This window comes from Anas acuta, chromosome 5 (genome assembly GCF_963932015.1).
Source record: "Anas acuta chromosome 5, bAnaAcu1.1, whole genome shotgun sequence".
Taxonomy (NCBI): Eukaryota; Metazoa; Chordata; class Aves; order Anseriformes; family Anatidae; genus Anas; species Anas acuta.
This window is the reverse complement of record NC_088983.1, coordinates 61,700,155-61,714,563: the sequence shown is the minus strand read 5'-3', so window position 1 is coordinate 61,714,563 and position 14,409 is coordinate 61,700,155. Positions and strand designations below refer to the sequence as shown.

Below are 14,409 nucleotides of genomic sequence, written 5' to 3'. Positions count from 1 at the left end.
AATTGGTTGGTTGTTAGGCATGGGGATTTCCTCCGCTGCAGCTGCCTGCCATTCACCTCATTTCTGCAATAACAAGACCAGAGTTTTCCTCCTAAGCAGACAGCAGTTCCTCAAAGCAAGTGCCTGAGTCACAATCTGATGGATTACTAAGAGCACTCTGAATTCCGTTGCTAAATTCACTCTCTTCCTCGCCCAGCTAAAGCTAGAGAGAATAAAGATTACTTCTTTCAAAACAAGAAGTGATGTTTAGCTTCTGAATCTTCATTAAAATCACAAGAAATACATTTATGACATAGCAAAACGTCAAGACAATTTTCAACGTAGCCTAAATCGCAAGAGATGTGGAAAAAAACACTGCAAAGTCTCCCCACTAAAATATTAACGAGACACTGTCCTACCCCATCTCCTTGGGGCAAATGATAAAAACGGTGATTAAGAGAAAATAATGAGCACCATAAAGAGCTGGAATAAAATTTAAAACGATGAAGCAGAAGGCAGGAAGCTTCCAATATAGGAAGGAGGAATAAGCTGGTCACAGGGCAAAACCAAAGGAGTCGGCTACGTGTTTTTGGATGAGCCGAAAGCAGGGAGGTCAGATGACAGAAGGCCACCTTAAGCAGTGCAAAACATGAAAAAGACTTCAACAGGAAGCTTACCCCCAGCACAGGGAGGAAAGGGCAGCTCTGAGTGATAAAGGGAAGTACAACAGATCTTGCCAAGACAGCGGCTAGTGGCAGAAATGTCAGAGATTACACTGCTTTCACAGAAAAATGTTAAACCAGCACGTACGGGACTGATAGCATGAGAACAAAAAAACCTAAGGGTTTATTTTTAGTTTGTTTTTGAAAAGGCAGTCAGATGCACACGGAGATTAAGAAACTACACAGAAATGGAAACAGAAAAACATCACTGCAAGCACTCAGCGCAGTGCAAGATGTAAAAGTTTTAAGCTGAAGTTTTACTTTTTAACTTACAAAATACTTTCCTACAGCTACACACATGGTCTGAGAGCCTTCCTGCACAGCATCTCAACACACTTAGCTCCTCTGTCACCAGCACCCCCACTTGTACTGCAGTTATTCGCTTACTGCTGAACTGAGAGCTGCTCCCACTACACCCCCTGCAAGGAGCCCCCGCAGCACCTTTACAGCTGGGGTAACTCAGGATGCAGCCGCTGATCTCAAACACTCTCACATTTTTTTCAGTGTTATCACCATCTGCTGAAGCCTAAAAAAAAAAAGCAACACTACACAACCAAGATAACTTACTGGAGCTGCGTTTTTAATAGCCGGGCACAAAGTGAGAATGACTGGGATCCTTCATGTCTCCATTACTGTCTGAAAACTTAATGATAGTCAAGTTTTCTGCTCCGGTAGCTACAATCACCCCACTTCCATCTTCCCTCCCCAGCCCCAAATGTTGAAGTGTCCTTGTTCCAAAGCTTACAAAGGCTGCATTTAAGAAACGTCCACAGATGGCAGGTTAGTGACACGGCACAATCCCACAGGGTTTGTATGAGGACTTCCTGAACCTTTTACGCCTCTCTGCCTCGTTCACCAGACAAAAATAAGCGAAACTATCAATAATATGGTAGCAGTTGCAAAACCAGCCCCCTTTATTTTCCTTCATCCCTGCATAGCTACTGCAGCCCCAGAAAGTGAGAGATTAAAGTCTAATAAAAATAAGTAACTGGGAAAGCCAGCATAACAGCGAGGATAAACTCTATGCAGCCTTTACAGGTACCTGATCATTATTTTCTTCATGATTGCAACTAAAGCATGTTAGAGACACAGCTACATTTGTTTTGTAGGGAGCTAACACTGTGATAAAGTTAAGCTACACTTCCACAATATTCTGCATTAAAAAAAAAAAAAAAAACACAAAAAAAAAACAAACAGATACAACCTTAGAGCCCTTACTGCTTTTGTCAGATTATCTGTAATAATCTCAATTGCTCAATTCCAAAATAATCTATCATTTTGTCTAATTTTACCAGTATTTCCTGAAGTAGCTTGCGGTCAATACCAGTGACCGCAAAGTCAGTTTAAAAACAACAACAACAAGCAACAAAAACCCCTTGGTTTTGGACACCCTACGGAAGCGTTTGCAGTGCTCAAGCAGTAAATTCGGAGCCACAGCAGAGCAGTTCCATTTTCAAAGCTGAGGGGAATTTTGGAAGGACAAACAGAAATACTAGAAAACAAAAACACAAATTTACATCATGACATTCTCCCCAAGCACGTACGACAACCCCGTGTGTCATGACACATCTCAGTAAGGATGATAGGAAAGCTTACTAAGAATAAAATTATAAAAATTACAGCAAAATAAAAGTAACACATTTCTTTTTCAAAGAACACTTATTTTGATGGAACTAAACGGAACTGCAGAGTTTCTGATGAATTGTACATGTTGGTTCTACTTTGAAAATCTTAGTTTTGGTAAAATGCAGGGTGACTATGAATGGGCATCACTTGCAATGCTCATCCCTTGTTTTAGAGCATGTTACCATTTGTTTTCATGTATTGTTCTGTCACACTGTTCAGTATTTAGTAAAAGTGTCTCAAATTAAACACTGTTTACAACGGATGTAAGTGAGCAAGTCAAGCATGGAAAAACTTATTCCCCAGCTCCCTAAGTAACAGGCTTCCTTCTGAAGAAGTTTCCATTTGAGCATCTGCAGAAGAATCCTGCGAACATCTCAGACTGCCTTCCTTCTTCACTATTTTATCTGAGAAGTGGCAGAAATACATTCATTTCCGAACTTTCTATACTTTCCTGCACCTAGAGAAATGCTACACGGCTGCATTCAAACAGGCTGACTTGCTGTACTCAACTCCTGCAGATAGCGAGCCATCAGCCACCTGCTACAGAGCTCAAAAAATCCAGCAAGCCATGGGAAAACCCAAAGGCACAACCCACCGGTGAGAACAGACAGCACTGTACAGGGCCGTAATGACACATCTCAGGCCAAGCCCTTTGTGAAACAGCACAACCACCCTACTCACCGCTTGTTTGCTGGCACCCGGGCTGATGCTGAGCAAGGTCAAACCACAAGACCCGGGATTATCAATTGCCTAAGCATAAAGAGAAGCCCCGAGGAGCTCACCTCTCTTTAAAAACCTTGCTTTGAAGGTATCTAGCAACGCAGATGGTCTCAGCACTAGGTCACTGCATTCGTTCAGTAGTAAAGCAAAAGGAAAAGCTATCATTTAATGAAATTCTAGCCCTTTCCTGTTGCAACTTGGATTTGCCTTGAACGCCTGCCATCTGGGGAATGATCTGACTTGATCCAACTTAAGCCAGCGGTTACCTGCAAAACATCATACGTATCGTGCACTGACAAGCCTGCTCCCCTGCTAGTAGCAGTTGTTACTGAAATATCAGGTGCTCTACGGAATTGCCTTAGTGTAGAAACATCCACAATTGTCCGAGTTGTACAGAATCAACCCATTTAAGAGAGAGGCTACTCTTCACCAACCTCATGCATTCAGGACTTTGCCTCCCATGCTACACGGGAGACAATGACATGAAGCCTGCTTAGTTCCATTTATCTTTTATCAATCTACCTTTTCCATTTATCTTTAGCAATTATTACCGTAGTGAATTGCTATTTCAAACTTCCATTTCCTCTCTTTTCTTGCAAAACCACACGAGTCGACCTGTAGGTATTACAACCACCACTACTTTAGGCTGCATTTCGGGGCGCCACTGCCATTTCATGAAGGTCATGCTACAGGCTGGGCACTTCTGCGGTGCCAGGCAGCTCCCGTATTTCCTGGGAAACATCTGCCATTGCACCAGGACTACCAGTTACACGTTATTTACTTACAGATTTATGCTATCATGACAGCACTCTACACTGTGCTCAACTACAAATTGCAGTTACCTGCGTAAAGGTGTGGCTGGACCCTTGAGACCCCCAAACCACTTTCAGATGTTTAACTCTTTCAGGATCCAGGAAGATCTGTGTTAATTCTATTCGATTGCTGATCAAAACATACGCTAAATGCCTTTAACTTAGTTTTATGTTCTCAAAGTGTTTGCTGTTAGTTCGCTGGTTTGCCTCCTGTCTTTAGGAGGATGTATAATACAAGCAGTTGTGTTCTAAAACCTTATATCCAGCCTCCTGAATTTCCGAAAAGTGCTAAATTCTGAAGCTGAAAAACACACCTTTCTAATCGCACGAGTTTAAAAGAGCAAGATGACATTTTGCAGGACTGCCTCATGACAAAGGGGGCTGGCTGACGCGATGGGAGAGAAGCCTGACACAGCAGCAGGCTGAGAACACAAAACACAGAGGACCAGCACCGCGTGTCTGCCCACAGGTCCCACCCCGAGACACCTCGCTAGCACAGGGCTCTGGGCTGGGTGAGGCAGAGCTCTGCCTTCCTCCCCGGAGCTCCCTTGCAGCCAGGGAGGGACCAACCCTGCCTGAAGCTTCCCATACTTGGGAAGACAGCAGCAGGACTCGTCTGCAGCCAGGTCAGCCAGCCCTGCATGGATGCCTGCAGCGCGAGCTCTGGCTGCTGCTGAGCATCCAGCCGATAACATCTCACTGCTGGCTGCTGCCAAAAGGCGAGGTCTCGCTGTCTTGCCCCCACCCCGGCTCCTCCCTGCTCTGCTCAGGGCCGCGGTCCCACCCCTAACCATGCTTCGAGCTCTGGCGCTCACTCTGCCTCTCCAGGAGCTGATTTAACTCGCACATGGATCTGAGCCGCTCCAGCCTGCCTGTTTTTCTCCCTGTCTTGAGAGATGATTCAGCTCATCGAGTGCTTCAGATGAGTGCTAGAGCCAGCACAGGGAAGAGTGCAAACGTGAAGTCAAAAGGGGCGGGAGGCCTCTCCCTCCTGGGGAGCTCTTATGTCAGCTCAGCATCCCAAAGCCATTCCTTTAGACTGACTTAATAGCCACTGAGCCCTCTCCATGTGATGGGGAAGGGGCAGGGAAGAGTTAAAAACACCTGCTTCAGCAAACCTAGAACTTAACTTCTGCAAACCTCCAGCTGAACCAAGGCTGTTTGAGCCCTGCCCTAGTGTGGAAGTGACAAACCCACCAATTAGCACAAATTCTGCACATGGCAGTACCAGAAGTTATGCTTGCCAGTAAAAGTAATCAATTAAACAAGCCAACAAAAAGCTTCTGGGGACACGTGCTTTTATTTGCGTTCAGATGTTAAGCAACTTTGCTTAATTTTGGAAGCAGTGCTTTAAGCTTATACTTTTATCAGCCTATCACGATCTGAAAAAGAGACTAGGAATTGAGTATGGAGGGACAAGCAGGAGAAAAACGAAGGGCACCTCTTCTTTGAGCAGGGAAACAGGTAAGTTACAGCCTGTGTAATAACATTAGGAGGGTGAAGGAGACAGAACAAGGAGCCCAAGTATTTCTAGGAATAGATCTATAGGATTACCATTTACATCTGTAGGAATCCTCTGAGAATTGGGTTTGACAGAGATGTTATTTCCCTCTCAAAGCATTCAGATGTGTCCTTCAGCTGCTAAAAGTCTGCAGAACAGCTTGGTTTTACCTCCATGGTTTTCATGGCGATGTACATCATGTTCCCAGACCTGCGAGGTTAAATCTGGGAATTTTGATGGGGGTATGATGTGCGAACACATCTCACTTTTGTCTCGGGAACAGGCCAGATAGCTCTGTGCACGTGGGAACACATCAAGTAACTTCTGATGAGCCCCTGAGGGACTTCTGCAAACAGCTCTCTTAGAGCAGAATATCCCAGGTTGGAAGGGACACGCAAGGCTCATCAACTTTCGAGACCGTATCTTTCAGCACAGGTTTTAGTTTTGTAATGACCTTCCTGCTCGTGTTCTGGGTAAAGAGGATGCAACAATCGAGGGAGCACATTTGACAGCAACTATTTTGTACTAGATTTTTTTTTCCATGTTCCAACCACTGGTTCTTGACATATGACAAGATTTTGTTTAGCCAAGAGCAGTACCTATGTAAGCAATTGTGGACAGATACTAAGTCAGGTAAATAAATCTGAGAATATCTTATCATATAAGGATGACTTCTCTTTGTTAATCTCAAAATAATTACAGCACTTCTGGTAGCATTTGGTTTACTTTCAGGCTACTTTCATGTTTGCCAGTAAAACTTTAAAAGTCATCTCACTATCTCATGAAAATCACTAGGATTATGAAAGATGTTGAAGAACACCACAAATTTGACACCTGCTTCTCTCCTGCTGGTGTAGTACGATTATTCCCATTCTAGTTTGAACCACCAATTTGATTAATGAAAATCAATACAGTAAACATGGAAAACACATACGGGCTCCTTCTTTAAATCATTCTAAAATATTTCAAGCCATCTTCCAACTAGGGGTGAGAATAAAATCTACTGCTTCCAAAATTTTAACGTTAAGGTACATGAACAAAGAAGACATTGCATTGCTGTACTTCCAGCTTCTAAAGCTGTTAAGTTAGCTGTGCAGAAGGTAAGTGGTTAAATGGAAAAAGACAAATGGCTACTCATTCATACATAACAGCAGCGAGCAGAAAAAACAAGGAATTGTCAGGATCATCAGAGCTAGTGCTGGAATGCACTCTGCTTGGCACAGTGCGCCACAGTGAGTAACAGAAAGGAAAAATTACACATTCATGCTTGAGTCATGACAGATAGCTCTCACCCTCGGTATGTGAATAGATTTGGTCTCAACATCACCCAAGTGAGTCAGAGCAAAGATCTGCTCTGTGCAGAATGCCATCATACTTCTGAGATTCTTCAAGCACAGCCCCCGAGCGTTGTTTTTTTTTTTTGCGTTGCAATTAGCTAATACATGATTTTTTCATTTGTTTCTTGTTCCCCCTATTTCTGGGAGGAAAACTGTGATGTTTCTATAAGAAAGCAAGCAATAACTAGCAATAAAGTAGTTACCTGTCTTTGGTGGTCCAGATCTGCTTTATTACCAACTAGAATCATAGGAAACTCATCACGATCTTTCACTCTAAGAATTTGTCGCTGAAACTTATAGATTTCTTCAAAACTGTAAAAAGAAAAGCAGAGCATCAGTGTACTAATTCACAGATTCTCAAGTTCTGTAGAAGTTCAGGAACAATGAATCACCTATTTGGACTTGCCCTGCCATGCCACACAAGCACAGACAGCTGCAGGCACTCTATCAACGAGTTCACTGTCATAGCATGACTGATTAGAGAATCATTCAATACTCAAACTAAAAAAGTCCTGACCCAAGCCAGCACTGGACTGCACTCAGTTTGGACAGCAAGGTAAGTAAAACCCTCGTTCTGTTTAATTCTAGAGGGATCAGGATGCCAATTAGTTGAGTAGAACCAAGCAACCACAGTCCACTTTATAAACATTGACTTTGGAGTTCAATTCTACCTAGAATATTGAAGCTACAGTCTGGAGACACTGGTGATCAATGTTTCAGCTAGCAACCTCCACAGCTACTTCTAGGAATTTTGGTGGAAGTGGGAAAATTGTGTCTTCGAGAAAAACAGCTGGGATAAATGAGCAGAAAGCTTTCCAGTTACCAAGTTATATCAGGTAGCGATGCTGTTCAGGCATTAAGAAATATTTCAGCAGCGCTAGAGGGTGAGCAAGACAAAAATCCTCCCCAAAAGCAGTATATCAAAGAAGCTAATTCTGGCCTAGACAATGATTTTTGGAGAGAAAAAAATGCACTACTTTCAGTAAGCAGCGTTAAAGCTATGTCAATGCATGTGGAGCTCCAGCATAGATCCTGGTAGACAATTGCATTGCCTTTAGATCAGAGACATCCCAATCACTATACTTAAGTCCGGACACATAGCATGAAGTCATTTACACTCACATTTGTAAACTAAACTTTAACAGCAAGATGATCATCAGTAAGAAAATTTCATCAAAAATTACATAGACATGATAATGCCAATACAGCTCATCCTTATGAAACAACCATCAGAAGAAATTTGAATTAGAAAGAAGGAATGCCAGGAGGCATACTTGGACCTCCATTTACATATGCATTTTTAATCCTCTGCTCAGATGTCTGCAGCAACTGGAGGAGAAGAGTTGAAAGTGACCAACTTCTTCATCCAGACTTCTTGGTTCAGAATCCTTCCACCACACAAGACAGATACCCTTGGAAGACACATACTTCATGGACAGGCAAGGCAAGCCTTGAATTGTACGGATAACAGAACAAAACTGAAAACCCTGCTCATCAGCACTCTTTTCAGGATTTCAGAGGGGAAGTGATACGCAGGATTAACACGTCAAGATCTGCTTAAGAAAAAATGAAGTTTTTCAGAAAAGCAAGAGTTCACGTGATGACTTTTAAAATGCACAGTCCTCTGTTACAAAAATATTTATGTTAACATAAGTGCTCCATGTGTCCTAAAAAGCATAGACACAGACCTCTAACAGAAGTGTAAAGTCTCTTTTGACAGTACGTCAAGACAAAGTTGTACCTCTAGCAGCATTCTTAAGTGTAAGGTACAGATCCAACTGAACATGCTTATGCTCCGTAGAATATTTATTTTAATTCTCATTATAGACAGATATTGTAAGATCAGAAATGACAGACTGAATCTGTAAGGAAAAGATATTGCAAAGATTTCTGTCCCCCCTCATTTTATTTCTCTTCTTTACAACCCAAAGCAAGTAGAAAGAGAGCTCCCTGACCTCTTCTTTATCTCTACAAACCTGGTAAGTTCAACAGGGGAAGACCATAGCCAAAGTATTAAGGGACTTTCTGTACACACATGGCATTTTCCTGCTCTTACAATAATCAGGATCTACCCCACCGAGTTGTCTGAGCTTCCAAAAATGCACGTTTCATCTGAACTCTGCCATAAATAAATGAGTTATGCAGGTTCCAAGCAATTCATGCAAAGAGGCAGAGCAAGATCTGCCTGCAGAAGAGTGAGAGAGAAAGCCTGAACTGGGCACATGTGCTCAGAAATCCACAGCCAGCCACAGGATGCTGACATACACACAGCAAATGGATAGCTTTTTTTTTTTATTATTATTATTATTATTAAAAAAGAACCCATACATAATAGTGAGCAACCCTTTAAATCTGTCACCTACAGGAAACTAGTATTCGGGACTATAATGAAGTGCCTGAACAGAGTTGGCTTTTTTTTTGTTATTCTTGTTTTTGTTTTCAAGTCACCTACTGTAGGATGCAAATACTTTCATTTATGTGATCTGTTTCAAACAGGTTTTTGTCAGTGCTGAAGACATATCACATTGCAGAATATAAGTGAATGCATTATGTTTAGAGGTTACTTCAATAAAGGATGAGTAGCAATTTCAGATTAGTTACTACACAGATAGATTTTCTTACATTAGCTTTCTTACAGCAGGCTTACCTTCCTCTGTCAGTGACTGAGAAAACAAGCAGAAAACCCTCCCCTGTCCTCATGTACTGTTCACGCATGGCTCCAAATTCTTCTTGTCCCGCTGTATCCAGAACTGAATATAAGCAAAATATTAGTTACTACAGTTCATGCTCTTTGAATACAGACTGAGAATAAAAATCCTTCCTAATAGGAGATTGTGAAAGTTGTGAAAGCCTATCCTATATATTGGTAGCTGAGCAGAAATCACTTTTTAAATATTCTACTAGATTTCTGCTAAGATTCCTAATGCATCCTTGGACTGATTGAACAATTCCAGATCTATGAAGCAAACTGCAAAACAGTCTGGCAAACTTTTGCGAGTTTGGGACCAGCTGATGAAGGTGTAAAACGTACAGAGAGGCTGCAGGGGAAGGGTGTTGGGAGTGGTGTTGTTTTGTCCTTAAAGAAATCATTGACGAGGGGGAACTGAAACTTTTATAGCAAAACAACTAAATTGGAGAGGCAGCACATGACAACCCATTGATGCAGGTTTCATTCCACCACATCACCCAGGTGACTGGAGTTCTGTAAATTCTCCTCGTATTTATGGGTACTAAAACTTTGAGAATAATCCTTAAAAAACGTCCAATCTACTATAAAAGAGGCACTTATGCACGTAAGTATCTCTAATTCTGGGTATCACATTAATAAAACAGAGATAGCTTTTATCAGCCACAACCTGGCATAAAACCATGTGCTGCACAGTTCAGCCACGTTACATTTACACATACAGATGCGAACACGGGCACTGCCAGCTGCAGCTGCTCCGTGTTTGGTTTTGTTTGGCTACTCACTGTCCAAGCGCGCAGCTCTTTCGTCTATCACACATTGTTTGGTGTAGGAGTCTTCGATCGTTGGGTCATAATCCGTAACAAAATAGGACTGCAGAAAAAAAAAAAAAAAGCACGTGTAAGACAAGCAGCTCTGGGACACCCACCAAGTAAGACGCTCCATGGCTTAGTGAAGATGAGCAGGTTGATATCCACGTACAACGGATTGTCACTTTACTCAAAGACAGCAGCATTTCTATTCCTCGCAGATGCTCCCAAGTCACAGAAATTACGAGCAGAGTTACTGAATTTACTGGATTCCTACAGGATTTCTAGCTTCTCGTAATCCCTTGAGTTTCCCAGCAGGAATTACTAGAAGCTAAGACGTTTCTAGTGGCTTTTTAGGCCTCCAGGAACTGCTAAGTCTCTCTGAACATCTGGCAGGGCGTAGATGTCTTCAGCAATTCTCACGCATTTCCAGGATTTGCTTCCCTCCCCCCATTGAGTAATTCCTAAGAAGCAGTAGGATTTTCCCAGCAATTCCTAGAATTCTGCAGCAAATTTATAATTATTTCTAGAAGGGCAAAATCATTCTCATCTTTTCTTTCACCTATAGCCAGGACTTAGTTTTATCCAGAAGCTTAAAACCTGGCTTTTTAATGAATGAACCTATTCATAAACTACGAATTGTCTCAAGTCCCCTGTGATCTTTAGCAAACTGTGAAAGAAGAAAAAAATCATTTATGTGACCATACCAACGTGTAAATCAAGTTATTTACAAAATCTGACTTTAAAAGGAAGATCACAAGGAAAAGAAGTCCAATGTTTCATTAAGGAAACAGAAAAAAAAATGAAAAATTTGTATTTTTAAATAAAAGGGAGAGTATGCAATCAGCTTATTTCACTATCCTGGATGGGTATTAGTAGAGCACCTGAAGCACCACGTTCATAGCCAACAAGTGCAATATTTTTCACCAGGAGAAGTCAGAAAATTGTCATCATCACAGAGGGATTCTTCATATTTTCCTTATTACCCCTGCAAGGTCCAAGGACAGCAGCAAGCTCTGCAATATCCAGAGCATTTCTGCACCCTTCCCTTCTCCCCAAATCCTCCAACTTTTTTTTTTTAAATGAAAACCACAAAGTGAGAGCATCAGACATGGTACACATGCACGGAGCACTTTTCCTCCCTCAGAAGAGGGAGTAAATTGTCCCAACCCAGCATCGGCTGCATCTCAAACTCTGAGCACAAGCCAGAGCTCCCCCCATTTAACAAGCCTCATATGAGCAATTTCTTCCCTCCCGTGGAGATACGCTGCCAAATCTGCTGTCACAGCCACTCTAGGAGAGGTTTGCGAGGCAATTAGTGTTGTGGTTTACCTCCAGGCAGTAGACAAAGCTAATGTGCCTGAAATAGCTGCTGGTTTTGAAGGAGTCTTCCCAAATTGCACTGGGACTATTTGCCACGGGGAGCATTAACCACAGCTCACAGGCCTTATTCGGTCAGGATTGATTTATGAAAATTAGACGTAGCAGATACAGCAGGTATCAATCTGAGCAGAAACAGGCCCTCCTGCTGCCATCCAGGCGGCGTTTCAAGACTTACGGGATGACACAGCAACCCCGCAACATTGCCAGGGGCTGCACCTCTACCTCCAAACGCTGCCCTGTGACAGAGAGCTGATCTTACACTGGCGCTGAGTGCAGGCAGATGAGCAGAGCGTGCAGATGCTCAGCACAGCGGTGCCGTCCGTGGCAGTGTCTGGAGAGCTGGGCCAGCTTTCTGCTGCCTGCTTCACAGGAGCGGGATGGCCCAGGTATGGAGCAGCCTGAAGGCTTCAACGCAGCTGCAAAATGCCAGTGAGCTACAGCAGGTGTCGTGATGCCAGCTGGTACAAAGCACACAGAGCCACTCCCCGTGGGTCATCCTACAGAGACACCGCTCTCAGATGTCTCCCAAATGTCACTGAGCTTGCAATGATGAACTGGAGGAGCTAAGTGTCATTCAGCTGGCTCCACTGCAGCTGGCCACTGCCTGCAGGAAATCATTAGAGGAAACTTCTATGAAGATAGCAACTCCAACATGCTCTACTGTTACACCACTCCCTTAATCGCTAACGAAATCAAGGCACTTTTCCACCCACTTCCTAGAAGGGAAGCAAGAAGCCAAGCCCAGTAGGCTCATCAGCCATTCAATTTACCCAAAATATTATGCAACAAGTTTTCTAGGTTTCCTCTTTCTAAGACTGCTGAGGCAATCAAGTCCAGAGATGAGAAAACCTGCCAAGGATGCAAGCCCTTCTGCGGAGAAGAACAAGAGTCTTCCTGCAAGAGCTGCATCTCTCCCAGCCCACCGCCAGTGCCCCTTTATTTTTTATTTTTATTTTTTTTATCATCTCCCCCGCTCGTTGTGCTGCCTGTAATGCACAAAGGGGACTTCCTCCATTAGCAGGGCTCACTCACAGTCCCAGGACTCCCTCTCCATCAATTAATAACAGCAATTAGCAGGGTGAAGACATCTTACGCAAGCCACAGGGAAGTGTCACATTTTTGGTGCAGCTTTTTTTTAATTATTCTTCATTAGGCCACGAAGAGTCTCCAAGCTGAAAAGCCACCTGAAAGCACACAAGCTGAAAAAGCACAGCACCACGGCTGGGTTACAGGGGCGCCACGTGCCAAGACACATATTTATCCTCGCCCTGTCTGTAATCTCCAGTTGTATTTACTAAATATACGCTTAATGTTTCAAAGAGCTGCTAGCTGCTTATTTAAATTTTTTCCACATGTTTAGATTTTTGGTTTCGGCCCAGTGAAGGCAAGGAAATAGAAGGGTTTCCACCCTCCAGCTGAAGTTACAGACCGCCTCTGGGTTTAAATAACACCCACGATTTCAGCACTGCAAATAGCCCCCAAAGCCTTCCCAGCTAAAATTTGGAAGTTCGGGCTTGAAACAAACATGTTGGTGAACCAAAGGTTCAGCTTCAGACTCGAGCACGTTCACAGATCGCTGAAGCACACGATCCCAAGACATTCCCCCAGCTGTGTTATGTGATTGCCCTAGTGCTGCAGCGGGGCCAGGACAGGGACTGCTCACCCTGCACAGAGACCAGGACACTGCAGGAATTAAAAACAATGCTGGGTTGGCATGAGTAAACAGAAGTGCTCGAGGTTTTCTGCGGTGCTGCAGATGGCGGAGAATGTGGAACAAAGTCTGGGATTACATCAAAGCCAGAGCAGACAGCAGACAGCTACCAAAACACCAGATCATGCTGCAGAAGGACAGGTGTGTCCTTCTCCAGTCATCCCATCCTCACACAAATCCCTACGAGGCACTTTTACTTCTAGAAAGATTAACAGCACCTGTTCCTTTCTTCTGAAAAAAAGAGACATTAAAACATAGTCTGTGTGCTTCAAAGCAATCAGGGATGCTTCCCTCACTCTGTCCCGCTGTCCTAGTGTCTGCTGCCAGCGCTGTTATGGCCACCCAGGGAAGCAGATGCCATTTGTCACTACAATTACCGTAATCAGCACGTGATGTGAAACCCTTGATAATTTCACCAATAGTGAAAACAGAACAACAACAGGACTGGAGAAAGTTACAGTGAAAGGATGCCACGAGCCATGCACAGAGCAAGGCTTTGCAGGGGACTACAAGCCGAGCACCCTCCTGGATTCCCATTGCCCCTTCCCAGCATCTGGCAGGAACAACAAGGCTGCTTTTATCAAGATGAGAAGTTCTTTTTATCTGCTCCTGAAGAACGAGAATTACGTGTACATAAAACACGGGTATTTACGTATGATTAAGCTCATGCTTACTCAAGCCTCAGAGAATGCAATGTTCTGACGTTATCCAGAATTGTCCAAGACCACATCCAGGAGATTATCCCACAACGTGGACTTCACAGAGGAGCAAATCTTAAATGTTGAAGAAGATACGGTGGGAATACAACAATAAACATCAGACTTGGTTACGTTTAACTAAGCCTTCCCCTGAGGAGATTTGTATTAAATATATACACAGCACACAAGGATTGTCAAAAGCTTGTGCTTCGTTTGGAAACACTAAAAGCACCAGTTAGTCCTACGATACAGCCATGTATTCTTACATCTCTCCCTCTCTCTGCTTCCTGCTCCTCCAGATTCAGCAATCGCTGAACAAGCACTTCAGAAAAAAAGTAATTTGTGTGGAGTACATGGAGGCACTTAATGCACATAGCCATACGTACTACAGCTCTTCTCTGTAAAGAAAACTGCAGCAGCTCCTA

General features: G+C 43.3%; 1 protein-coding gene across 1 annotated transcript in view; it reads right to left on the bottom strand.

The window, feature by feature from the left end:
- Positions 1-14,409, bottom strand: part of RRAS2 (RAS related 2) — a 32,814-nt gene that overhangs the window by 2,209 nt on the left and 16,196 nt on the right. Inside the window, exons 2-4 of the mRNA XM_068685239.1 lie at positions 10,169-10,256; positions 9,345-9,447; positions 6,901-7,009 (exon numbers count right to left, since the gene is read on the bottom strand). Of these exons, the coding sequence (XP_068541340.1) occupies positions 6,901-7,009; positions 9,345-9,447; positions 10,169-10,256 (300 nt within the window). The remainder of the gene's footprint in view (positions 1-6,900; positions 7,010-9,344; positions 9,448-10,168; positions 10,257-14,409) is intronic.